Genomic DNA, 27794 nt, shown 5'->3' on the forward strand with positions numbered 1-27794 from the left:
TGCAAATGGTTTGGATGGAGCAGATTTTGTCAGGTGTGTACAGGAAGGATTCCTGACTCAGTATGTAGATAGGCCGACTAGGGGGGAGGCCATATTGGACTTGGTGTCAGATGTCTCGGTGGGAGAGCACTTCAGTGACAGTGACCACAACTCCTTGACCTTTACCATAGTCATGGAGAGGGATAGGAGCATACAGTATGGGAAGGTATTTAATTGGGGGAGGGGAAATTATACTGCTATTAGACAGGAGCTGAGGAGTATAAAGTGAGAACAATTGTTCTTGGGGAAATGCACAACAGTAATATGGGGGTTGTTTAAGGAGCACTTGCTGCGAGTGCTGAATTGTTTTGTCCCACTGAGACAAGGAATGGTAAGGTGAAGGAGCCTTGGATGACAAGAGAAGTGGAGCTTCTAGTGAAGTGGAAGAAGGAAACTTACGTAAGATTGAGGAAGCAAGGATCTGACTCTGCTCTAGAGGGTTACAAGGTAGCCAGGAAGGAACTCAAAAATGGACTGAGGAGAGCTAGAAGGGGGCATGAAAAAGCCCTGGCGGGAAGGATTAGGGAAAACCCCAAGGCGTTCTACACTTATGTGAGAATTAAGAGGATGATCAGAGTGAGAGTAGGGCCGATCAGGGATAGTCGAGGGAACTTGTGCCTAGAGTCTGAAGAGATGGGGAGACCCTAAATGAATACTTTGCTTCAGTATTTACTGGAGAGAGGGACCTTGTTGCTCATGAGAACAGTATGAGTAGGCTAATAGACTCGAACAGGTTGATATCAAGAAGGAGGATGTGTTGGAAATTTTGAAAAGCATCGGGATAGATAAGTCCCCTGGGCCTGACGGGATATACCCAAGGTTACTATGGGAAGCGAGGGAGGAGATTGCTGCGCCTGTTGGTGATGATCTTTGCATCAACACTCTCCACTGGAGTAGTACCAGATGATTGGAGGGAGGTGAATGTTATTCCCCTATTCAAGAAAGGGAATAGGGAAAATCCCTGGGAATTACAGACCCATCAGTCTTAGGTCTGTGGTGAGCAAAATATTGGAAAAGATTCTGAGAGATAGGATTTATGATTATTTAGAAAAACATAGTTTGATTAAAGATAGTCAGCATGGCTTTTTGAGGGGCAGGTCATGCCTCACAAGCCTCATTGAATTCTTTGAGGATGTGACGCGACACATTGATGAAGGTCGGGCAGTGGATGTGGTGTATATGGATTTCAGTAAGGCATTTGATAAAGTTCCCCATCGTAGGCTCATTCAGAAAGTTAGTGGGCATGGGATACAGGGACATTTGGCTGTCTGGATACAGAATTGGCTGGCCGAAAGACGACAGCGAGTGGTAGTGGGTGGAAAGTATTCCACCTGGAGGTTGGTGACCAGTGGTGTCCCGCAAGGATCTGTTCTCGGACCTCTGCTCTTTGTGGTTTTTATAAATGACTTGGATGAGGAAGTTAGTAAGTTTGCCGATGACACAAAGGTTGGTGGAGTTGTGGATAGTGTTGAGGGTTATTGCAGGTTACAACAGGACATTGACAGGATGCAGAGCTGGGCTGAGAAATGGCAGATCGAGTTCAACCTTGATAAATGTGAAGTGATTCATTTTGGAAAGTTGAATTTGAATGCTGAATACATGGTTAAAGGCAGCATTCTTGGAAGTGTGGAGGAACAGAGGGATCTTGGGGTCCACGTACATAGATCCCTCAAAGTTGCCACCCAGGTTGATAGGGTTGTTAAGAAGGCGCATGGTGTGTTGGCTTCATTAACAGGGAGATTGAGTTTAAGTGCCGTGAAGTTTTGCTGCAGCTTTATAAAACTCTAGTTAGACCACACTTGGAATATTGTGGCCAGTTCTGGTCGCCTCATTATAGGAAGGATGTGGATGCTTTGGAGAGGGTGCAGAGAAGATTTACCAGGATGCAGCCTGGACTGGCGGGCATGTCTTTTGAAGAAAGGTTGAGGGAGCTAGGGCTTTTCTCACTGGAGCGAAGAAGACAGAGAGGTGACTTGATAGAGGTGTACAAGGTGATGAAAGGCATCACCAGAGACTTTTCCCCAGGGTGGAAATGGCTGTCACGAGGGGACATAATTTTAATGTGATTGGAGGAAGGTAGAGGGGAGATGTCAGAAGTAGGTTCCTTACACATAGAGTGGTGGGTGTGTGGAATGCACTGCCAGCAGAGGTGGTGGAGTCAGAGTCATTAGGGACATTTAAGCGACTCTTAGACAGGCACATGGACAGCAGTAAATTGAAGTGGTGCAGGTTAGGGTGATCTTAGATTAGGATAAATGGTCGGCACAACATCATGGGCTGAAGGGCCTGTACTGTGCTGTACTGTTCTATGTTCTATCTCCAGAATTCGTAGTATTTCATATCAGGGATTGATTAATAAGAGGGTCAGGGATTATGGGGAGAAGGCAGGAGAATGGGGATGGGAAACATATAAGAATCTTGATTAGTGCTACAAGTAGGTTTACATTAACACTGCAATGAAGTTACTGTGAAAATCCCCTATTTGCCACACTACGGTGCCTATTTGGGTACACAGAGGGAGAATTCAGAATGTCCAATTCAGTGAACAAGCACATCTTTCGGGACTTGTGGGAGGAAACCGGAGCACCCGGAGGAAACCCATGCAGACACGGGAGAATGTGCAGACTCCGCACGGGCAGTCACCCAAGCTGGGAATCGAACCCGGGTCCCTGGTGTTGTGAAGCAACAGTGCTAACCACCGCGCTACTATGCCGTCGCATTTCAGCCATGATTGAATGGTGGAGCAGACTCGATGGGCCGAATGGCCTAATTCTGCTCCTATGTCTTATGGTCTTATGGGTGAACCTTTTGGGACTGAGGTGAGATGGGTGGCACTGTGGCCGGTTCGATCCCTGTCCCGGATCACTGGATGTGTGGAATTTTCACATTCTACCCATGTCTGTGTGGGTTTCACCCCGACAACCCAAAAGATGTGCAGGTTAGGTAGATTGGCCATGCTAAATTGTCCCTTAATTTAAAAAAATGACTGTAGTGAGGAGAAATTTCTTCACCCAGAAAGTGGTGAATCTGTGGAATTCACGACCACATAAAGTAGTTGAGACCAAAACGTTGTATAATTTAAAGAAGGAATTGGATAAAGTTCTTGGGGCTAAAGGGATCAAGGATTATGGAGGGGGGGGAGACGGGATCAGGGTATTAAGTTTGATGATCATTACGAATGGCAGAGCAGGCTCGCAGAGCCGTATGGCCTCCTCCTTCTATTTTCTGTATATGTTTCTGTGTATGTTTCACTTTTAGTTTAGTAAGTTTGCTGACTTGCAGTTTATCAAACTCATCAACCGTGGTATAGCTGGGTATTTTGAGGATTGCTCCTCTGTTCAGTTTTCTTTATAACAATCCTTATGACGTTTAGACCATAAGACCATAAGACATAGGAGCAGAATTAGGCCACTCGGTCCATCGAGTTTGCTCCGCCATTCAATCATGGCTGATGTTTTCTCATCGCCATTCGCTTGCCTCCTCCCCATAACCCCTGATCCCCTTATTAATCAAGAACCTATCTATCTCTGTCTTAAAGACACTCAGTGATTTGGCCTCCACAGCCTTCTGCGTAAAAAGTTCCACAGATTCACCATCCTCTGGCTGAAGGAATTCCTTCTCATCTCAGTTTTAGATGACCGTCCCTTTAGTCTGAGATGGTGTCCTCTGGTTCTAGTTTTTCATTCAAGTGGAAACATCTTCTCCACGTCCACTCTACCCAGGCCTTGCAGTTTAGTTTTAGTTCAGAGATGGTGAACCATTTTGAACAAAACTGTCATAAATTGACAAAATATGGACTTACCAGATAGTTGTAGGATTTGTGGTGCTGAATTTCTACTCGTTTTTCTTTTTCAGATCTTGGCTTGTAGTTTATCACTATTCTACAATCATGTGCAGCATCAATATTATTACACCAGGCATCTTTGAATGTCCAATCTGATGAAAAGTTCAGCCCCCTTTAGATTCCCTGTCCTACTCAAAGTTTTATATAATTATGCTTAAATTCCCTCGCACTATATATATATATTTTTGTGTCCGTCAGTCTCTCTCCCTCAACATGCACTGTAGTTTCTTATTCTGGGTTCTGCAACCTCCATGCTCAAGTTTTTATCTATACCTGATTCACTGCCCTTTGGCCTCCATTCGCTAGGTTTCCTGATGTCCTGTGCTGGCTTTGTGACTTGGTGTAAGGACAATCAAAACAGGATGTTCAAATTACTGTATTAAAGTACAGTTTGCTGATATGGCATGAAGTATTTCCGTTTGTTGCCAAATTCTGTGAGCACAAGCATTTCTTGGTTTTTTTTTCACTTCTCAGTACTGAATGCTTTTCATGGTAGATAGGTGAATGAAGGGATATGGAAACAGGTTGGGCACATGGGCTTCAGACTACTGGTGTGGAGGATAAACACGAACACAGACTGATAATGATGAGCAGTCTTCTTCTGTGTTGTAATTTCTGTGTAAAAGCTTGCGTTTAGATTTTTGCTTCTCTTTGGTGAAGAAATACAGTTGCTTCATTAATTGTTCAATGAGAGTTACATCATTGAAATGATTTAAAATCAGGATTTATGCTATTGCTGTACGTTTTATCTAGTTTCATAGAATCATCTGTCTTGCAGGTTTTATCTACACGGGGGAAGTTGTACACCGCATGTTAACAGCTACACAGTACATTGCACCACTGATGGCTAATTTTGACCCAAGTGTGTCTCGGAATTCAACAGTCAGATACTTTGACAATGGTAAGAACTAGCTTTGAGCATGTTAAGAAAAATCAGTATTGCTGCTCCAAAATATGACTGAAAATTATTAGGGGGAACCGCCTGGGTTTTGATTAGATGAATAATTTAACAGATGTTGGTATATACTTATGATGATGATTCTGAAGACTTGTTAAGCAATCTGCAAATTGCTGCTATTACTTGCTCCAACTGCTAACGCTTTTCATTTTGATAGGCTTAGCCGATTGTATAAGAATGCAAGACCTTCATGACAGAACTTTCAAGGGCCACTATCATTGGGTCAACCATCTTCACCCAAGGGCTTCCTTCTATTATAAAGTGAGGAGTGGGCTGCATTCAGATAATGCTACAGCATTAATGCGCAACTTCTCTCACAATGAAGCAGCTCATGGCAGCCTTCAGCAACATCCAGGATTGGCTGAGAGGTGGCAGGTGCCAAAAGTGTTTGCAGGTGGAAGAAATGGGGTGGAAATCGTCAGCTGGAGGTCAGCTGGTCAGCTTCCTTCACCATATTTTTAGGCACTTAGTGAAAAAATATTAAGGGGTGTGTTCTGCGACCTCATTTTTTTTATGTTTGGGGTATCCCGATTTAAAAAGATTAGAAACACCCCCCCCCCCCCATGCAACAACCTCCCCACCACATCACCCACCCCAGGCATGCCCCTCGACTCCCCTCCACCTCCCTGGAGGCTGTACTCACCTGTGCGCCTCTGATGGGTTCTGCTCGCCAGGTGCACGTGATGGAGGACCTGCCGTGATTCAATTCGCCATGAATGAGCAATTTAATGGGGAGGGAGGCTGATTATATTTAAATCTATGCAAATGGGGATTCCGACATTCAATGTTGGAACACCCATTATGTCAGGGGCAGGGGGCAGGGACAATTGCACTGGAAATGCCGCCAACGTAAAACTAATTTTGGGATTCCTGCAGAATTAGAACATAGAACATTACAGCGCAGTACAGGCCCTTCGGCCCTAGATGTTGCGCCGACCTGTGATACCCTTCTAAAGTCCCTCTACACTATTCCCATATCGTCCATATGCCTATCCAATGACCATTTGAATGCGTTTAGTGTTGGCGAGTCCACTACTGTTGCAGGCAGGGCATTCCACGCCCTTACTACTCTCTGAGTAAAGAATCTACCTCTGACATCTGTCCTATATCTATCTCCCCTCAATTTAAAGCTATGTCCCCTCGTACTGGACATCACCATCCGAGGAAAAAGGCTCTCGATGTCCACCCTATCTAATCCTCTGATCATCTTGTATGCCTCAATTAAGTCCCCTCTTAACCTTCTTCTCTCTAACGAAAACAGCCTCAAGTCCTTCAGCCTTTCCTCATAAGATCTTCTCTCCATACCAGGCAACATCCTTGTAAATCTCCTCTGTACCCTTTCCAATGCTTCCACATCCTTTCTATAATGCGGCGACCAGAACTGCACGCAATACTCCAAATGCAGCCGCACCAGAGTTTTGTACAGCTGCAACATGACCACATAGCATGGAAACTCAATCCCTCTACCAATAAAAGCTAACACACCGTACACCTTCTTAACAACCCTCTCAACCTGGGTGGCAACTTTCAGGGACCTATGTACATGGACACCGAGATCTCTCTGCTCATCCACACTGCCAAGAATCTTACCATTAGCCCAGTACTCTGTCTTCCTGTTACTCCTTCCTAAATGAATCACCTCACACTTTTCTGCATTAAACTCCATTTGCCGCCTGTCAGCCCAGCTCTGCAGCTTATCTATGTCCCTCTGTAACTTGCAACAGCCTTCCGCACTGTCCACAACTCCACCGACTTTAGTGTCATCTGCAAATTTACTCACCCATCCTTCTACGCCATCCTCCAGGTCATTTATAAAAATGACAAACAGCAGCAGCCCCAAAACAGATCCTTGTCGTACACCACTAGTAACTGGACACCAGCCAGAACATTTCCCATCAACCACCACCCTTTGTCTTCTATCAGCTAGCCAATTTCTGATCCAAACTGCTAAATCACCCTGAATCCCATGCCTCTGTATTTTCTGCAATAGCCTACCGTGGGGAACCGTATCAAACGCTTTACTGAAATCCATGTACACCACATCAACTGCTTTACCCTCATCCACCTGTTTGGTCACCTTTTTGAAGAATTCAATGAGGTTTGTGAGGCACGACCTACCCTTCACAAAACCATGTTGACTATCTCTAATCAAATTATTCCTTTCCAGATGATTATAAATCCTATCTCTTAGAAACCTTTCCAAGACTTTTCCCACAACAGAAGTAAGGCTCACTGGTCTATAGTTACCGTGGTTATCTCTACTCCCCTTCTTGAACAAGGGGACAACATTTGCTATCCTCCAGTCTTCTGGCACTATTCCTGTAGACAAAGATGACTTAAAGATCAAAGCCAAAGGCTCAGCAATCTCCTCCCTAGCTTCCTAGACAACCCTAGGATAAATCCCATCCGGCCCAGTGGATTTATCTATTTTCACACTTTCCAGAATCGCTAACACCTCCTCCTTATGAACCTCAAGCCCTTCTAGTCCAGTAGCCTGGATCTCAGTATTCTCCTCGACAACTTTGTCTTTTTCCTGTGTGAATACAGACAAAAAATACTAATTTAGCACCTCTCCGATCTCCTCGGACTCCACGTACAAATTCCCACTACTGTCCTTGACTGGCCCTACTCTTACCTTAGTCATTCTTTTATTCCTGGCATATCTATAGAAAGCTTTAGGGTTATCCTTGATCCTACCTGCCAAAGACTTCTCATGTCCTCGTCTGGCTCTTCTTAGCTCTCTCTTTAGAGCCTTCCTAGCTAACTTGTAACTCTCAAGCGCCCTAACTGAACCATCACGTCTCATCTTTACATAAGCCTCCTTCTTCCTCTTGACAAGCATTTCAACTGCTTTAGTAAACCATGGTTCCCTCGCTTGACCACTTTCTCCCTGCCTAACAGGTACATACTTATCAAGGACATGCAGTAGCTGTTCCTTGAACATGCTCCACATTTCCATTGTGCCCATCCCCTGCAGTTTTCCTCTCCAGCCAATGCATCCTAAGTCTTGCCTCATCGCATCATAATTGCCTTTCCCCCAGATATGACTCTTGCCTTGCGGTATATACCTATCCCTTTCCATTGCTAAAGTAAACATAATCGAATTGTGGTCACTACCACTAAAGTGCTCACCTACCTCCAAATTTGACACCTGTCCTGGTTCATTACCCAGTACCAAATCCAATACGGCCTCACCTCTCGTTGTCCTATCTACATACTGCATCAGGAAACCCTCCTGCACACATTGGACAAAAACGGACCCATTTAAAGTACTCGAACTATAGTGTTTCCAGTCAATATTTGGAAAGTTAAAGTCCCCCATAACAACTACCCTGTTTCTTTCACTCCTATCCAGAATCATCTTTGCAATCCTTTCCTCTACATCTCTGGAACTTTTCGGAGGCCTATAGAAAATCCCTAACAGGGTGACCTCTCCTTTCCTGTTTCTTAACTCAGCCCATACTACCTCAGTATTCGAGTCCTCATCAAATGTCCTCTCAGCCACCGTAATACTGTCCTTGACTAACAATGCCACCCCTCCCCCTCTCTTACCACCTTCCCTGATCTTACTGAAATATCTAAACCCCGGCACCTGCAACAACCATTCCTCGCCCTGCTCTATCCATGTCTCCGAAATGGCCACAACATCGAAGTCCCAGGTACCAACCCATGCTGCAATTGTCCGCCCCATCCGTCAATCCCACCTCTCTGAAAATGGCAGCACTAAAACCTTCCCCCCCCCATTGTTTCAAATAAGCAAAGAAGTTAATTCTGTCGAGGTCCTTTGAAGACCCTCTCTGTGTCCTGTTCCCCTAGTAACCAAAAGGGCTTTCACAATTTTTAGAAGATTTGCTAGATATTCCGGGGGAATCTTTTCATTTTAATGACTCTAGAGATAGGTGTCTGACAAGGCTTGAACAAATATGGAAAGGCGCCATATTGTATATCCATTCTTTTTGAAGAAAGTGTTTAATCTCAATTTAAAGGTTTGGAAGCAGAAGGGACTGGGGGCATTCTGGCCAAGTTTGCCGATGATACAAAGATAGGTGGATGGGGCAGGTAGTATTGAGGAGGTGGGGAGGCTGCAGAAAGATTTAGACAGTTTAGGAGAATGGTCCAAGAAGTGGCTGATGAAATTCAACGTGGGCAAGTGCGAGGTCTTGCACTTTGGAAAAAAGAATCGAGGCATGGACTATTTTCTAAACGGTGACAAAATTCATAATGCTAAAGTGCAAAGGGACTTGGGAGTCCTAGTCCAGGATTCTCTAAAGGTAAACTTGCAGGTTGAGTCCGTAATTAAGAAAGCAAATGTAATGTTGTCATTTATCTCAAGAGGCTTGGAATATAGAACAGTACAGCACAGAACAGGCCCTTCGGCCCTCGATGTTGTGCCAAGCAATGATCACCCTACTCAAACCCACGTATCCACCCTATACCCGTAACCCAACAACCACCCCCTTAACTTACTTTTTAGGACACTACGGGCAATTTAGCATGGCCAATCCACCTAACCCGCACATCTTTGGACTGTGGGAGGAAACCGGAGCACCCGGAGGAAACCCACGCACACACGGGGAGGACGTGCAGACTCCACACAGACAGTGACCCAGCCGGGAATCGAACCTGGGACCCTGGAGCTGTGAAGCATTTATGCTAACCACCATGCTACCGTGCGGCCCTAAATATAAATATAAATATAAAAGCAGGGATGTACTTCTGAGGCTTTATAAAGCACTAGTTAGGCCCCATTTAGAATACTGTGAGCAATTTTGGGCCCCACATCTCAGGAAGGACATACTGGCACTGGAGCGGGTCCAGCGGAGATTCACACGGATGATCCCAGGAATGGTAGGCCTAACATACGATGAACGTCTGAGGATCGTGGGATTATATTCATTGGAGTTTAGGAGGTTGAGGGGAGATCTAATAGAAACTTACAAGATAATGAATGGCTTGGATAGGATGGACATAGGGAAGTTGTTTCCATTAGCAGGGGAGACTAGCACGCGGGGGCACAGCCTTAGAATAAAAGGGAGTCACTTTAGAACAGAGATGAGGAGAAATTTCTTCAGCCAGAGAGTAGTAGGTCTGTGGAATTCATTGCCACAGAGGGCGGTGGAGGCCGGGACGTTGAGTGTCTTTAAGACAGAAATTGATAAATTCTTGATTTCTCGAGGAATTAAGGGCTATGGGGAGAGAGCGGGTAAATGGAGTTGAAATCAACCATGATTGAATGGTGGAGTGGACTCGATGGGCCGAATGGCCTTACTTCCGCTCCTATGTCTTATGGTCTTAAGTGCCTTTAAAATAGTTGTCCATAAAATCAGTAATATTGTCAATACAGATTTGTGACAAATGCTATTCCGAAGTTTTATAAAATAGGGTTCTACCTACTTCCTTCAGCTGCAGCTAATTGGAAATTGCAAATTTACTTCTTTTCCTACTATAATATGAAAGATTGAACACTTGTATCATCCGAAATGCTTTCGTGCATCAAATAGTCAACAACAAAAAATTTGTTGAAGCACATCCACTTGCCAGACAACAGTATTTCTCAACATATTCATTTGTGCAAACATAGATTTTTATACATTTATTTTTTTATGTACAGGTACATCTCTGGTTGTGCAGTGGGATAATGTTCGCCTACAGGATAACTATGATTTAGGAAGCTTCACTTTCCAGGCCACCTTGCACATTGATGGTCGGATTGTCTTTGCTTACAAAGAGGTGAGATTTTCAGCTACTTTAGTTTCTGCATTGACATTAAATATATTTCTGCATTTTTTGGAAAACCAAATGTATAATCTGCTGAAACCAATGTTTTTTTCCAAAGGAATTTGCTTGATTAACCTTATAAAATGGTTGTCAAAGTCAGGTCAGAATGGGAAATTCACAGCCAGTCATTTTGAGACAGATTCAATGCAATAAAGGTATTAATTTTGTTTGACCTTACTGACTTGGAGCTTGTTTGTCTCCCAGATAGGGAGGGGAGCAAATTCACTCCCAGATCCCTTCGCCCACTCTGGTTGTGATGAAATTAAATTTCAAAGACTCTACATTGCTCACCTAATGAGCATCCTTTTTGCGGTGTCTTTAAAGGATATTCCACATTTTATGATAACTGAGCCAATGATGACAAAGGGTGGTGAAGTCAAAATATTAGTTTTCTTTTGCATTTTCAAGGAAAGTCCTGAAGAGGAAATGGTGAAATAAAAAGCCAGAGACCAGCACTGTTGCTGCAACAAAGAATGTCTCATCATTTTTGGACATTAAGAGATTTTAAACAATTCTTTCGTCTAGTTACAAAATAAGGTGACCTGTCTCCGCCTCTTATTAGATCCAAAATCTCAAGAAAAACAAACGTTATCTGTCAATAGTTGTCAAAGCTGAGTATGCAGACAAGTGGAGAAGCCTGATTACTTGTATTTTACATCGAAGATGGCTAATCCATTTTAGCACTCACCATTTGTGGCATCATTTTTATCAGCAGTATTCCAATCCATTTATTTTACGGAAAGCAGTTATTTACAAAGAGGACTTTGCTCAAATTGAAGAATCAATCATTCACTGGTCAAGCGTGAGCCAAAGATGGTTGATTCTGAAGTGCCACTTGATTTATGGCTCTGTTATTGTTCGGAATTGTAATACATTTTGCATACAACAGTATTTTCTGAAGGTTACTGCAATTGAAATACCGAGGTAGTTTTACCATTGTGGATGTTCCACGTTCTGCAAACAACTTTGGAAAGATGCTGCTTGATTTCAGTGTAGCCACCTGTCATCAGTAAACAGTGAACTGAAAACTGCAGAAAATAGCTGCCCTTTGAAATGCCTGGAAAATTATACCTATCCATTTATATTGATTCTTATCTCTTCTAGATTCCTGTTTCCGTGACACAGATAAACTCAGCAAATCACCCAGTCAAAGTGGGACTCTCGGATGCGTTTGTGGTTGTCCACAAAATTCAACAGATTCCCAGTAAGTGAAATTCCAGTGGTTTTGTGAGGTGACGGCGTGCTGCACGAACCAGATGAAACATTCACTGAGAGCTTCCAGACTGTTTTTGTGGGAAAAATTTGCTTCAAATAGAAATTTTAAATATTGCCAATAGACTTCAATATTTGCAAGAAATGTTATCTTTTGGAAGTTGACCATCATGTTTCATTTCAGAAACGTAAGGCATTTAGACAGTGCGTGCCTATGATATTTTTTAAATATAACTGTTCCCGACATCATTAAGATTGTAGGGACAAGTTACTCGTGAAAATTGAGTATAATCAGCTAACTTGGAAAGAAGGAATGCAATCAGAGTTATACAGTACAGCTGAAGCTCATTCAGCCCACCAAACCCGTGCTAGTTGACAGTAATTGCTCGATAATGCTCAAAACATTTTTGTTTCAGATTCTCAGCAGGCTATACAAGGTTCAACTTATAGAGTTCGTGGAGAATTCCTCGTATTATGAACAGTTGAAATCTCAGATATTCTTGGCAATCGATTATCGGTATTCACTGAAAATACGCTTTTCGTATGCAGGTTTTGTGACACTGTGGCTCACCTGAATTTGTTAAAATGCAGCTCCAATTTCAGCTCTTCTTTAAATATGTGTGTCCTCTTGGTGGCTTTGTTTTAGTGATGTTAAATCACCCAAAGCTCGAGTCGATTACTGTCAAAGTGAAATGAAAGTCTAGTCACCTCAGCTTATTTGTAGTTTCATTGAAATGCTCAGGGAATCTCAATTGCCTGGCCTTTGTCTGCTCGCAACACAATTTATAATTTCCAGTCACACTTATTTTGTTTAGTTGAATATGATATTGATCTCTCTGGACGTTATCATGCCAAACCTTTGTTAATTCTGCCACGATGATGCTTTGTATTATATAAAATATCATCTACCTATTTCAAGTGCGGATTTCGTTAAGAAACATTGAATTCTTAAAACTTCCTCACAATGTGGAAATTGAGCATTCAGGTATTATTGGCTGATAATTTTTTTTGTCCACCCAATTATGGATGCAATCTTTCCAAAATTGCAGTGTTGTATCATGCGTGAAAAGCTGTGCAAAACTCATCGGCTTCATGGACCCTTTTTCTCGCCTGATTTAATGGCACTCTATACTGTTTCAGAGTGCTGGCAAGGATCACACAGCCAGCTGGAGGGACTAATTTTTTTATTATTCGTTCCTGGGATGTGGGCATTGCAGGCTGTGCCAGCATTTATTGCCCATCCCTAAGTTCCTTGAGGGACAGTCAACCTATTACTGTGGGTCTGAAGTCACATGTAGGCCAGACCAGATAAGGACATCAGATTTCCTTCCCTAGAGGACATTAGTGAACCAGATGAGTTTTTCCGGCAATCGACAATGGTCTCATGGTCATCATTAGACTTTTTTAATTAAAGATTTTTATTAATTTGAAATTTCACCACCTATAGTGTAGGGGCCCCAGAGCATTACTCTGTGTCTCTGCTTTGCTAGTCCAGTGACAACCGCTATGCCACCCCCTCCCTGGGAATCTGAGATTAGAGCACCATTTTTAAACGGGGCCCGATTTCTAAGTACTATTTAAGGCCATCCCCTGCCCAAAAGGACATTGGAACACATCCCCTTCGCTTTTGAAAACTAGTAGTGAACTGCTGGGGGATTGGAGGGGATGCGGTGGGAAGAAACGTTATGAGCTGATGCAATGGCATCAAGCCCAGAAATTACATGTAAATTTATTATAATATACAGAAATACTTTTCTGTTCGTGAACCTGATTCCATCATCGGCAGGGGATAGGGAAAATCACAAACTAAGATCTTGATAGCACAAGTCCCTTTTCTGTCCGCTCGCAAGATTTAGTGCCATAACGGAATTTGCACCTGTGGATAATGCTACATCACACCCTATATGGTAGAACAAGTATGAAAATTATTAACTTACATAATTAGTTACTGAGAGAAAAGCCACAAATCTAGAATAATATAGACTTTCTGAAATTAATTTACTTTCTTGACAGAGTAGCCATGATGTGGAGATGCTTGGCAGAGTAGTACATACCTAGTAGGTCCATAGATAATTAATCCAGATGATAAAATGATGCAGAACAGAACAAAGCCATTTAGCCTATAGAGCCTGTGGCAGCTTGTTGAAAACGCAACACATTTGGTGCCTTTCCTCAACTAAATCCCTGTTATTCTGAACTTTTACTCACCTTCAAATATTCATCCAATTCACTTTTGGAGGTTATTATAGAATCTATACCCAGCATTGTATCACGGATTGCGCATTGTAGGATCTCTTATTTTATGTTCCAATAAGAGTCAATTGTTCGGTTGATTGGAGGTGTCAAAAGTACAACTTTATTACTAATTATTCATTTGAATACACTTGAATAAGAACTGAATCAAAACTTAGTAACAAAATATCAGACAATACATACAAGGATCATACACATGGTAAAGCATTAAATCATAAAGCAAAAAGAAATAATTTTAAACAAAAACAAATGAATGGATGATTCACAAATTCAAGATGGAAGGAATTCAGGAACAAAAACTGGACCACGAGGTCTCATTTTTAAGGGAATCCTTATTGATGGTCTAATCCCTCATTTACTCTCATTGGTTTATAATTCCCAACTGAGACCTCTTGATTTCTTCAAATAGATGTTACTTAGAGGATGATTTATTGATCGAACTTTGGCCATTACTTAAGATTGACTGGTATCCATTAGGAATAATTTAGTGTCTATTTGCGCGCCTCATGAGAATAGATTTCTCATGCAACTGCTAGCCATCAACCTTGCTGTAACTAATTATTTGATACATTCTTATTACTAAATGTACTGAAATACAATGGTCTACTCAATTAAATGGAACATTTGTTGGAATAATGTATACATTTTCACCGACAAGTCCTGAAAGTTGAATAGTTAATTTAATATCTGAAACAATGACTATCTTTTCACAGTAATGTCATTTTGAATAATTCCATTATTTAGCTATGCACTCAATCAGTACCAAAAGACATTAATAAATCAATGAATCAATAATCTATCACACATCCTAACCTGCTGTTCATAGAATCATGGAATCTCAACAGTGCAGAAGGAAGTCCTTCGGCCCATCAAGTCTGCACTGACCCTCTGAAAAATACCCTACCCAGACCCACTCCGATGCCCATCTAGACAATGGGAGGAAACCAGAGCACATGGAGGAAACCCACGCAGACATGGCGAAAAAATGCAAACTTCACACAGAAAGCCACCCAAAGCTGGAATCGAACCCAGGTCCCTGGCACTGTGAGGCTGAAGTGCTAACCACTGTGCCACCGTGCCGCCCATCATTGTCCAGAGAAGATTTTCCTCATGTTTCTTCTGGTTCTTTTGCCAATCACCCAGCTTTTCCATTCTACCAATGGAATTGTAATCCGTCAACCCTGGAACAAATCTAGTAAATCTTTACTGTATCCTCTCAAAACTTTAAATCCTTCCTAAAATGCAGTGAATGCATGAATTGGAAACAATACTCCAGTTGGGGTTGAACTAACATTTATGAAGGTTCATCATAACTTCCTGGTTTTTGTAGTCTGCCTACGGCGCGAGAGCGAGGTCGGTAATCAAAAGGCTTTAATATACAGAGAACAGGACAGGATTCGAGAGAAGTGTACTCGCCACATGGAGCCTTATCCTATATTCCGTTTCCTGGGGGCGTAGCCAGAGGCGGAGTCCCCCAGGGTTCCAAGCCTCTTAAAGGGGCAAGGTATTAAAGGTCAGGTACCGTTTATGGCAGTTATTAATACCGTTCATCACAGCTATGCTAGATTAAACCAACAATAAAGGGAACAACAATTGATACTGCATGAAAAGAGAGCTGATTGGTTGACAAGTCGACTCTGATTGATAGAGGTGTTGCCAGGGAGAATGAAGAACAGTCAAATGTTAACTACCACGTTTTTGTTTCAAATTAAACCAGGAAGGTGAATTCTGATTAATCAAGGCAGTGACATGGGGAATGAACCATAAAATGATGGTTCCCCCAAGCTTTTATTCTTTGGAAGAGTTTTAATGCGTGAAAATGCTCTTTCTGTCTTCAAGGACAGGGCCCTCTGTATGAAAACATGTGTTTTCTCACACGCACAATTGAACCAACTGTGAGCCAGACGGATAGTCTTAAATTGGTTTCCAGTGTAATTCTTAGCAAAATCAGGATTGTGTAGCAATTGTCCAATTACTGAATCGCATTTAATGTTGGAGACCTTGGGTGGGATTCTCTAATCCCGTGGCAGAGTGTCCACGCCGTCGTAAACTCCGACATGTTTTATAATGGCATGAACGGGCCGACCTGACGACTAATTCTGGCGCACAAAGGGACCAGCACGGCCCTGGAGCAGTTCACGCCGCTCCACCTGCTGCTCTCGCTGCAATCTGGGCATCGCGGGATCCGTGCATACACAGTGGCGCCGGCGCCGAGGCGTGCATGCGCAGTGCATTCCTTCAACGTGCCGGCCCCAACGCAACATGGCGTAGGACTCCAGGGGCCGGCGCGGAAGAAACGAGGCCCACAGCCAGAGAGGCCACATTGGAGACTCCCCCCCCCCCCCCCCCCCCCCCCCCCCAACGAACAGGCCGCCCCCCCGACCCTTCCACGCCAAGGTCCCGCCGGCTGAGAGCAGGGCAAATAGGGTTAAGGAAAATCCCAAGGCTTTTGCCATTGGCAAATAGGGTTAAGGAAAATCCCAAGGCTTTTGTCCTTGGAAGATTGGGCTCAGTACGCAGAACATATGAGGAACTTTTTTCAGGCCAATGGCATTTTGGTAGAACAGCAAAAGGCAATCCTCCCGACTGCTTGCGGGACCCCAACCTTTATAAAGAGCCTTCCATGTCCAGAAGCTCCGAATTCCAAATCATTTGAGGGGTTCGTTGCACTGTCAAACCATTATGACCTAAAATCATCAGTTATTTTTCACCGGTACTGGTTCAACAGGGCTGTACGAACTCCAGGGGAGTCAGTGACTGATTTCTTGACCCATCTCCGATGGCTGGTGGAGCACTGCGGGTTCGGGCCATCCATATCTGAAATACTGAGGGATAGGATTGAGTATGGAATCAACAATGTGACCACGCAAAGGAAGCTGCTGGTGTCCCACATTGGATATAAAGTGGGCCATTGAGCTACCAATGTCCCATGAAATCACGGAGAAAGGAGCACAGGAACTTCAAGATTCCATGGCTGTGGTGTCCATTGTATTACTAGACATCCATACTGGAGTTCTGCGATATCCTTCGGCAGTGTCTGAATGACCAGGCTACCTCCAAAGTGGCAACCAAAGGTACAATACCGCAATCAGGCTCAGCACCCTGAAACCGCCACAGACCAGCGGGAACAAAGGGGAGTTCTGACTGCTTTGCCAGGAATTTAGGCATTGAAAACGCGGTGATCAGAGCCTCCGGAATCGGCAGAGAGAGCGCCACCCTGGGCAGGCGATAAGATCGCAGAGGACCAGGGCCTCGCACGGCCCCCCACCCGAGGAAGACAACATGATGCAGCTAAACTGCACTCAATCCCAAGGTGGCGCCAATTCAGGTCACACTGCAGGTGAATGTACAGCCCCTGATCATGGAGATGGACACAGAAGCCACTGTCTCCATCATTGGTAAGCAGACATTCTACTGATTCAGCACAGGAATCTTGCCACGAATCCTGGGTGATCCAACTGAGCATCGTCGGAACCGCCGCGACCCCAGTAACCCATGGACAGCAAATCGTCGGACTACCTTTGGTCATGGTGTAAGGATAAGGACCTAACCTGCTGGGGAGTGATTGGTTACAAGTCCTCTGCTTCAATTAGCAGCAGACTTTCCGGATGGGCATTGGAAACCTGTATGAGGTCCTCGACAAATACACTGAGGTGTATTTGAACATTTGAACACATCCAAACCGCCCCATATCACCCGTCATTAATGGTCTGGCCGAACAGGCAGTCCAGACATTTAAGAGAGCCATGCAGAAGCAGACGGGGGGAGCTCCCTGGACACGGGACTAGCAAGATTCCTTTTTAACTATCAGACTATGCCACATGTTACATCAGTGGAACTGCTAATGGGCCGAGCCACAGAACCCGATTAACCCTAACTTTCCCAAACCTGGGCAGGAAAATAGAGCTGCAGCAGGGCTCTCAATGAAGGTATCATGACCACAGGACACCAGGGCAGAATTTTCAACCAGGAGCCATGGTTTATGCCCGCAATTTCAGTGATGGTGCACTCTGACTCCCAGGGGTCATAATGGAGAAGACAGGGCCCATCTCATAAAAGGTTATGGTTCAAGGGAAGACCCTACATAAACATGTGGATAGCCTAAAGGAGTGAGAACCTGCTCTAGACGGCACCCGACCAGAGATGCCGATACCTCCACCTAATCAGGAATCACTTCTTTTTTTAAAAAATAAATTTAGATTACCCAATTATTTTTAGGAATCACTTCTTAACCATGGCCCAACATCCAGACCATCAGGATGAAGAGGACTCCGGCTCAGAAATAGACACTGAGGCGCACACACAGCCGGATGATGCCAAGTCCGGGGCTGACAATCCGGCAATAGACCTACGGTCATCATCTACACAAAGGCGATCTACCAACCTTTACACACCACCCAACCCAGACGCAGCACAGGCAGAAGCTCATAAGATCAAGCATAAATGCCGGCCCGAGGAGGGACCAGCATGTTGGTTGTCCCAAAGGGGACTGTAAAGGGAATATAGTTACTGCTGTGGGAAGACTTTATGTTACGTTAAATAAATCCTTTGTGCTTCATGCTGCTGGCTTCTTAGTCATTAAATGCTGGTTAAAGTATCGAAGGCTGGGTGCCAGACAGCTCCAGAGTGAAATTAGGAAACTGTTCTTTCTGCACATGTTGCTGGAAATTTGGATCTCTTTTCCCCCAAATGGTAATTGATGCGAGTCCAATTGTTAACTTTAAAATTAAGATTGATTTATGCTAACCAAAGACATTAGGGATGCTGGGCAAAAGCAGGTATATGGAGTTAGCTGCAGGTCAGCCATAATATAATTGAATAGTGTACCAGAGTTAGACCAGAAGACCATAAAATACAGGAGCAGAATTAGGCCATTCGGCCCATCAACTCTGCTCTGCCATTCGATCATTCTTAAAAATAAATTTAGAGTACACAATTTGGGCGGGATTCTCCCATACCCGGCCGGGGGGGGGGGGGGTCCCGGCAGGACGGAGTGACGTGAACCACTCCGGCGTCGGCCCGCCCCAAAGGTGCGGAATCCTCCGCACCTTCAGGGGCCAGGGCGCTGAAGTGGTTTGCGCCCCACCGGCTGGCGTGGAAGGACTTTGGCGCCACGCCAGCCAAGGCCAAAGGGACTCCGCCAGCCGGTGCAAGTCCGCGCATGTGCGGGAGCATCAGCAGCTGCTGACGTCATCCCAGCGCATGCGCAGGGGGGGTTCACCTACGCGTCAGCCATCACAGAGGCTGACACGGCCGACGCACAGGAAAAGAGTGCCCCCATGGCACAGGCCCGCCCGCGGATCGGTGGGCCCCGATCGTGGGCCAGGCCATCGTGGGGGCACCCCGCGGGGCCAGAACGCCCTGTGACCCCCCACAGGACCCCGGAGCCCGCCCGTGCCGCCAGGTCCGCCGGTAAGGGACCTAGCCTAATCTTCGCCGGCGGGACTGGTAAAAAACCAGCGTGACTTCGGCCCATCGCGGATCGGAGAATCGCCTGGGGGGGGCCGCTGCGAGCAGACGCCAACCGGCGCGGCGTGATTCCCGCCCCCGCCGAATCTTCGGTGCCGGAGAATACGGTGGGGGCGGGATTCACGCCGCCTCCAGCGATTCCCCGTCCCGGTGAGGGGGTCAGAGAATCCCGACCCTAATTTGTTTTTTGTCCAATTAAGAGGAAATTTAATGAGTCCAATCCACCTAACCTGCACATCTTTGGGGTGTGGGGCAGAAATCCACACAGACACGGGGAGAATGTGCACATTCCACACAGACAGTGACCCGGGTATGATCCTGGCCCCTTGTCCTCAGCGCCGTAGGCAACAGTGCCACCCTCTGCCATTCGACCATGGCTGATATGGAACAGCCTCCCCGAACAGGCGCCGGAATGTGGCGACTAGGGGCTTTTCACAGTAACCTCATTTGAAGCCTACTTGTGACAATAAGCGATTTTCATTTTTTCATTTCATATGTTTCTCATCCCCATTCTCAGTTGAAAGGCTAAATGTTTCATTCATGTTCCTACGCCACAGTGTTCCAAGTAAAGCTACCCTTTACAAACCCATGCTGACTCTTTGATCAGTTCATATTTTCCCAACTACTCGGTTGCTTTCATGATGAGCACCAGTAACTGCCCCACAACTGCCATTAAATCAATCTATAATTGTCTACTTTGTAGTTGAGTGACATATTGTGCTGAATTTCTATGTGGGAAATGGGAAGTGTGAGACAGGAAAGTTCCCAACACCTCTAACCTGTCTCTGTTAAGGGAGCCTCCCCACCCACCATATTTCTGTTCTGGGGAGGCAAGCATGGGATGGAATTCGGCCCAACATCTCTGGAGGCAGGTCCAAGGTGGCAATGGAGGCAAGCTAAAAGGCCCACTTCGATTTACGGGCACTTTGGCCCAGTTTTAATCATGACTGTCAGGCCCTCAAGTCCTCACATCCCTATCCTTTCACCTCAGACTTCCAAAAATCTATTCACAAGGTGCCCGAGACTGAGGGCAGGATTTTGCACAAAAGGTAAAGTTGAGTGGCAGGGTTTATCCTAAATTGAGGAACAAACTGGTTCAATTCTTCTAGGTAGAAGGTTGTTATGAATAGAAGTAGTTCTGTTTGGAAACAGTTGCTAATTCCTCAGGCTTCAGTAATAGGACCATTTCTCTTCACTATCTATGTTAATGATCCGGAAGAAAGCCCGGGGTGAATAGTCTGTAGATGACAGAAACATTTGAGATGTGTTACCTGGATGGGAAAGCAAGATCGTAATCTAATATAAATGCAATGGTGAAATAGGTTAGCGAGGACCTTCTCAGAATTGTATTTCTCCCCCGAATGATCCTACTTTTCGTTCAACTGGTGTTTTGAATTTCCAAGAAATTATGTGGCTGCTTTGGGGTGAAGAACATTGGTGGTCGTGATGCTCAGTTGCAGCAATACCTTATGATGGGCCAGCTGGTACTTTTCTATCTATCAGTTTTCTACAAATCAGGCTAGGTGACCAAAATAGATGACCAATGGTTATTGTATTATAAAAGCATCCGTGCTTTATCAAAGCAAAATCTGGACTTATATTTTTCATATGCAGTAGATGTCGGGATAAAAGGTTGCACAGTAATATATTACCTGTTCTCAAGCCTACTGAAAATCATATTTTTCAAAACAAATTGTCACTTTGAAGATATATAGACAGAGGAAAATGTTACATTGCCACAGGGTGGAGTGTGAAGGATGACCTATTACGACTTGCTTTCGACAGCAAAGTCAAAGAGCTCATGTAACCTGCAGATATCGACAAGGAAACAATTACCCTCGAGAATGAACTACCCCTCTACCTAATTAATAATGTTTCCACAATTTGCATTTAGATTCCACAATTTTTAATTGAAAATTGAATTAGATACAAACCAAGTGTTAAGTGGAAGAGAGATTTATGAGTTTTTGGAATGGATATACAGATTATAGGCTGGAAAGGGCTGGTGTAAAAAGTCTCCAGCCTTCAAGTATAATCATTTTAAGCTTGTACAGTTCTGCAGATTGAATAAACTATGCTCACTGTGATGCCTGAGAAAAAGCGGGTAGTTTAGACATTCTACATGTAAAGTCTGTCAGGTTCAGAAGGTAAGAGAGAAAAACAGCTCATCATACAGTAATATAAAATCAAAATATGCAGTAAAGTAAGATTAACTCCAATTAGTTTATTGGTCGGGATATAATCTTGGTTGAGGCCAGTAAATATGTTTTAAAAAGAAGAAATCCAAATTCCCATTCATTTTACTGAAAGAATAAAGCTACAAAATTCTACAGTATAACACGAAAGAGCTTTTACTATTCACGGCGCAAGCAGAGCAAATACTAAATACTACCTTGGGTAACCACCTATACTCTGAAAGCCAGAATCAGCAGAAGGTGAATACAAATTGACAGGCAAATTGTGGATTAAAAACTGTAAATTACATGATAAATGGCAGAAACAAGTAGGACAGATCTTAGGATTTGGTTCAGCAGCCCATCCAGTACATGTGTCATCAAACTCTTTTTGTTACAGTTATGTGCACGATTGAAATGTAAATTAAAAAAATTGTATATAAAATGTATTTAAAAGGATATTGTACACCAGGTCAAAAACAGCAACTCTGCACAGTTAGCAATATTACGTTAAACAAATAAGTAGGCACCTGTTTGTGGTGGTGGTGGGGGGGGGGGGGGGGGGGGGGGGAGTGGGGAAGTATATATACCTTCCGCTGCCAGAGCAACAATTACAGTAGTTATGTCCAATACAGAGAGGGCAACAGGAGAATGGAGTTGGTGTTGCTTCTCCCAGACGGTTTTCACTGCCATTGTTGTTGCACGTCCACCTCCGCTTCGGCCGTTCGTCCCGTATTTTCTTGCTCTCTGGTACTGTATGTGCCAAGTTTGTTGTCGTTTCCCATGCTCTCCTTCCGGCTTTAATTCCCTCGCCTCCCCTCCCTCTCTGGACCCCTCTATTGTTCCCTGTCTCCTCCTTCTTCCCTCTGCCCCTCCCCCCCTTTTCTCCTGTGGTTCACCTTTCTTTTCTCTTGGATTTAGCTGTTCCCCCCGGGTCTTTCCCTCCACGTCACGCCTTGGGTACTTTCCCCTGATTCTTGGCTCTTCTTCTGCTTGTTTGTTGGCCACGAACAGGTCCCGGAACAGTTGGGTAAATGGCTCCCACGTTCTGTGGAATCCATCGTCCAACCCTCAGGTGCCAAATTTAATTTTCTCCATTTGGAGTGATTCTGAGAGGTCGGACAGCTAATTTGCAGCTTTGGGTGGTGCAGCTGACCGCCAGCAGAACAGAATTCTCCGGCGGGCAATCAGGGAGGCAAAGGCAAGGGCATCCGCCCTCCTCCCCATAAATAGATCTGGTTGGTCTGATACCCCGAAGACCTCCACTTTCGGGCATGGTTCCACCCTCATCCCCACCATTTTGGACATTGCCTCAAAGAAGGCTGTCCAGTACCCATCAAATCTGGGGCAAGACAAGAACATGTGGGCGTGGTTAGCCGGGCCTCCTTGGCACCGTTCACATTTGTCCTCCACCTCTGGGAAGAGCCTACTCATTCGAGTTCTTGCTAAGTGGGCTCTATGTACCACTTTTAGCTGCGTCAGGCTGAGCCTTGTGCACGTGGAGGTGGAGTTGACTCTATGCAGTGCTTCACTTCAGAGTCCCCACCATATTTCAATCCCAGGTTTTCCTCCCATTTTTTTTCTTGTTACGTCCAGTACGGTGTCGTCCCTTTCTACCAGTCATTCATACATGTCGCTACAGTTTCTTTTATATGTCATCAAACTCAAGTCACAAAGTCCTTAAGAACTCTGCTTTCCTCCAAAATATTTCAGTTGCTCTTTTAGGATTTAACCTGATCCTCAGCCAACAGCAGAGCATAACCAACCCTAATTCCATGTGCGTATTCTTCACAAAAATTGACCCACATCTGTAGAACCTCCGCCACTCTGCTTACAATAGTTTGGATGGTTCAGATCCACTAATGTTATCTTCAACTAGCAGAAGCAGAGTACCTAATTAATTTTTTCCAATTAAGGGACAATTTAGTGTTGCCAATCCACCTACCCAGCACATCTTTGGGTTGTGGGGGCGAAACCCACGCAAACACGGGGAGAATGTGCAAACCCCACACGGACAGTGACCCAGAGCCGGGATCGAACCTGGGACCTCGGCACCGTGAGACTGCAGTGCTAACCACTGCGGCACCATGCTGCCCTCGCCAGAATCTTCTGCCAGCATTCGTCACGGATGAAATTGCAACACTGGTGGAAAATCTCACCAGACCATTGAAACGAGAAAGGCAGTGGCAAGAGACCTCATTCTCTAATTTTCTCCGCCCCTCGGCGGAACATAATTTAAATACATTTTTTTAAATGATAGTACACTTAAAGGGGTACCATGCCTTATACGCCATATAAATTTCCACCTCACCGATGTGATGTTACTTTGGCAGGGTTTACAACTCTATTGCCAAGCATGAAGCAGTTAAGGGATGCCTACCAGATGTGCAAAGGTTCTCCGGGGGGAGAAGGACATGCCTGGGTTACCCCCTGGCAGTGCCACCCTGAGGGGAACACAGTTCGGGGGTTCCTACAAGCGTGTGTGTGGAGGGCGGGGGGAGTGTTGGAAGAATTCTATTCAGTGCAGATCTGGAAGTACACCTTGATCTCTGTGGAGCTCGCATTGCTGGCTCTATCAGGCTCTGCCAATGTGATGGCAAAAAACCATGCCTCCAGATTTTCTGTGCACAGGAGAAGGGAGATAGTCTCTCCCTTCCCCTGCCTATGACAGGCAGATTTTTGGTTTCTCAGGGAATTAAGGGATGTGGGAACAGGCAAGAAGTGGACTTGCTATCCAGGATCATCCATGATTTTAATAAATATCAGAGCAGGCTTTACAGACCACATGGTCTACTCCTGTTCCTAGTTCTTGTGCTCAGCCTACTTGAACTGCACCACTGGACTCCTCATTGAGTAATTAACTCTCCGTGTCCTTTTACATGATGTCAAACAGTTTCAGTTTTATTAAAATTGTATTTCTCAGTTTCCATTTTCCGTTTCTCTTTTCACAATCGACCAATTAAGGACAACATTTTATATCTTTCTCCTTTAGCACAACTCTCTTGTTCAAATGCTTTCTTTTAACCCTTGTGTCAACATGTTATGATTATATTACATTTATGGCATGGTTGAAATAAAAACTGAAGCAGAAGCTAATTCAAGTGAAGCAAGCGAAAGAAACCTGCAGGTTTGCGAGATTAAAGTGTTGATCCTGTTCTTGTGAATCCAGCCTAGTCTGTAATTAGCAGTAAGAAGTCTTAAATTAAAGTCCAACAGGTTTGTTTCGAATCACTAGCTTTCGGAGCGCAGCTCCTACCTCAGGTTAGTGAAGAGGTAGGTTCCACAAACACACAGACAAAGCCAATGATGCAAGATGATACTTTGAATGTAAAGCTTCACATTCAAAGTATCATCTTGCATCATTGCCTTTGTCTATACATGTGGCCGTAGAAGGATGCAGTGATTATCATCAGAGATTTGAATCTATATATAGCCTGGATCAGATGGGCAAAGCTTGCATAGATGATGAATTCATAGAATGTTTTTGGGATAAGTTCTGAGATTATTACCACATTCTGGGGCCAACTAAGGAGCACACCATACTAGGCCTACCCATGAGATAGGATTAATAAATAACTTCATGGTGAAGCTGCCCCTAGGTGGCAGTGATTGAATTTTACATTTAGCTTGAGGAAGAGAGACTGGGTCTAAGACAAGTAGTTTAAACTTAAATACGTGCAATTATGAGAACATGAAAGCAGAGCTAGTGAAAGATCTGGCAATTTCGGTTAAGGGATAGAAAACTAGAGATGTAGTAGCAGACAGTGTCGGAGATATTTCAGAATAGGCAGGGTAAATTCATTCCAAGGAGGAGATTTACCATCCATGCATGGTGATGCACCATCAATTGGACTCGAGTCGTGAAGTAGTTCCAAACAACAGGCTTTAATACACTAGATGTGTGCCTGGCAGTACACGTACAGAGAAAGGTTGACTGCCAGCCGGTACGAGTTCTTATACCCCGCCTCGTAGGCGGAGCTACCAACCTCTCAGCCAATCAGCGGGTAGTCACATGACTAGCCTCAGCCAATTGGCAGAGAGGCACATGACTTGCCTGAGCCAATGGGCAGCGAGTCTTCTGCACCAATAGCAGCATGGTTCTAAAGGTACCGTAATCTCCCTGGTCATACTACCACATTCACCCCTCGTGGAGAAAGAAGCGGGGGGGGGGGGAGAAGCGGGAGAGGGGAGGGGGTGCGTGTGCCCCATAAGACTAGTAGTATGACTAGAGATAATTCAAGTTGTACCAAGGTATCTTATGGCTGCCCACTGGCCCGCGACGAACGTGCAAAACAATATCACCGCACACAGTGTATAATCGAACAACAATTGAAAACAATGAAAAAAAAATGCAAAAAAAATGTGCACGAACACAAGCAGTCCATAAAGTCCATCAGAACATCAAATTGACTCGATCAGCCGGGTGGGTGCCTTCGATGTCCTGCTGGACCTGCGCAGTGGTGCCGGTGCCGTTGGAGTGGTGGTCGTCCGTGACTCCGGGAGCGGCGGTCGTGGTCCTGTGTCCGTACCCCGGGTCGGTGCTAGTGGTGGTCGGGCCAGGGGAGGGGGTTCCAGTGCGCTGGGTCTTGGGGGGGCTGGGGGCGGTTGGGACTGGAGGGGGGTGTTGGTGCTGGGGGTTGCGGCCCCACTCCGGCGGGTGGCAGGTCCCGAAGGGAGACCGTGTCCTGTCGTCCGTCGGGATACTCCGCGTACGCATACTGCGGGTTCACGTGGAGTAACTGGACTCGTTCAACCAACGGGTCGGACTTGTGCACCCGCACATGCTTCCGGAGCAGGATGGGCCCGTGGGTGGCCAGCCAGGTCGGGAGCGGGGATCCTGAGGACGACTTCCTGGGGAAAACAAGAAGACGTTCGTGAGGTGTTTGATTTGTGGCAGTACAGAGGAGAGACCGAATAGAGTGGAGGGCGTCTAGGAGGACCTCTTGCCAGTGGGAGACCGGGAGACACCTGGACCGCAGGGCCAGCAGGACGGTCTTCCAGACCGTACCATTCACCCTCTCGACCTGACCGTTACCCCGGGGGTTATAACTGGTCGTCCTGCTAGAGGCGATGTCCCTGCTAAGCATGAATTGACGCACTCATAAAGGAGGACCCCCGGTCGCTGTGGATGTATGCGGGGTAACCGAACAGGGAGAAAATGGAGTGGAGGGCTTTGATGATGGTTGTCGTAGTCATGTCGGGGATGGGGATGGCGAACGGGAAGCGGGAGTACTCGTCAATCATATTTAAGAAATATGTGTTGCGGTTGTTGGAGGGGAGGGGACCTTTGAAGTCCATGCTGAGACGTTCAAAGGGGCAGGAAGCCTTTATCAGATGCGCCTGCTCGGGGCGGTAAAAGTGCGGCTTGCACTCTGCGCAAATGTGGCAGTCCCTGGTCACAGACCTGACCTCGATGGAGTAGGGCAGGTTGCGGGTCTTAATGAAGTGAAAGAAGCGGGTTACCCCTGGATGGCAGAGGTCCGCGTGGATGGTTCGGAGGCGGTCCACCTGTGCGTTGGCGCAGGTACCGCGGGACAGGGCATCAGGAGGCTCATTGAGCTTCCCAGGACGATACAAGATATCGTAGTTGTACGTGCACAATTCGATCCGTCACCGCAAGATCTTGTCGTTCTTTATCTTGCCCCTCTGTGCATTATCAATCATAAAGGCTACTGACCATTGGTCTGTGAGGAGGGTGAACCTCCTGCCGGCCAGATAGTGCCTCCAATGTCGCACAGCTTCTACTATGGCCTGTGCCTCCTTTTCCACCGAGGAATGGCGGATTTCGGAAGCGTGGAGGGTCCGGGAGAAGAAGGCCACGGGTCTGCCCGCTTGGTTGAGGGTGGCCGCCAGAGCTACGTCAGACGCGCCGCTCTCGACCTGGAATGGGAGGGACTCGTCGATAGCATGCATCGTGGCCTTTGCGATATCCGCTTTGATGCGGCTAAAGGCCTGCCGGGCCTCCATCGACAGGGGGAACGTGTTGGACTGGATGAGGGGGCGGGCTTTGTCAGCGTAGTTAGGGACCCACTGGGCATAATAGGAAAAGAAGCCCAGACAGCGTTTG

General features: G+C 45.4%; 1 protein-coding gene across 5 annotated transcripts in view; it reads left to right on the forward strand.

The window, feature by feature from the left end:
* Positions 1-27794, forward strand: part of plxdc2 (plexin domain containing 2) — a 506097-nt gene that overhangs the window by 324800 nt on the left and 153503 nt on the right. For all 5 annotated transcript variants that reach the window (XM_038798075.1, XM_038798074.1, XM_038798076.1 and 2 more), the window contains exons 6-8: positions 4662-4784; positions 10453-10571; positions 11724-11823. In XM_038798075.1, coding sequence (XP_038654003.1) covers positions 4662-4784; positions 10453-10571; positions 11724-11823 — 342 coding nt within the window. The remainder of the gene's footprint in view (positions 1-4661; positions 4785-10452; positions 10572-11723; positions 11824-27794) is intronic.

The sequence above is a fragment of the Scyliorhinus canicula genome, chromosome 5 (genome assembly GCF_902713615.1).
Source record: "Scyliorhinus canicula chromosome 5, sScyCan1.1, whole genome shotgun sequence".
In the NCBI taxonomy this organism is placed as follows: Eukaryota; Metazoa; Chordata; class Chondrichthyes; order Carcharhiniformes; family Scyliorhinidae; genus Scyliorhinus; species Scyliorhinus canicula.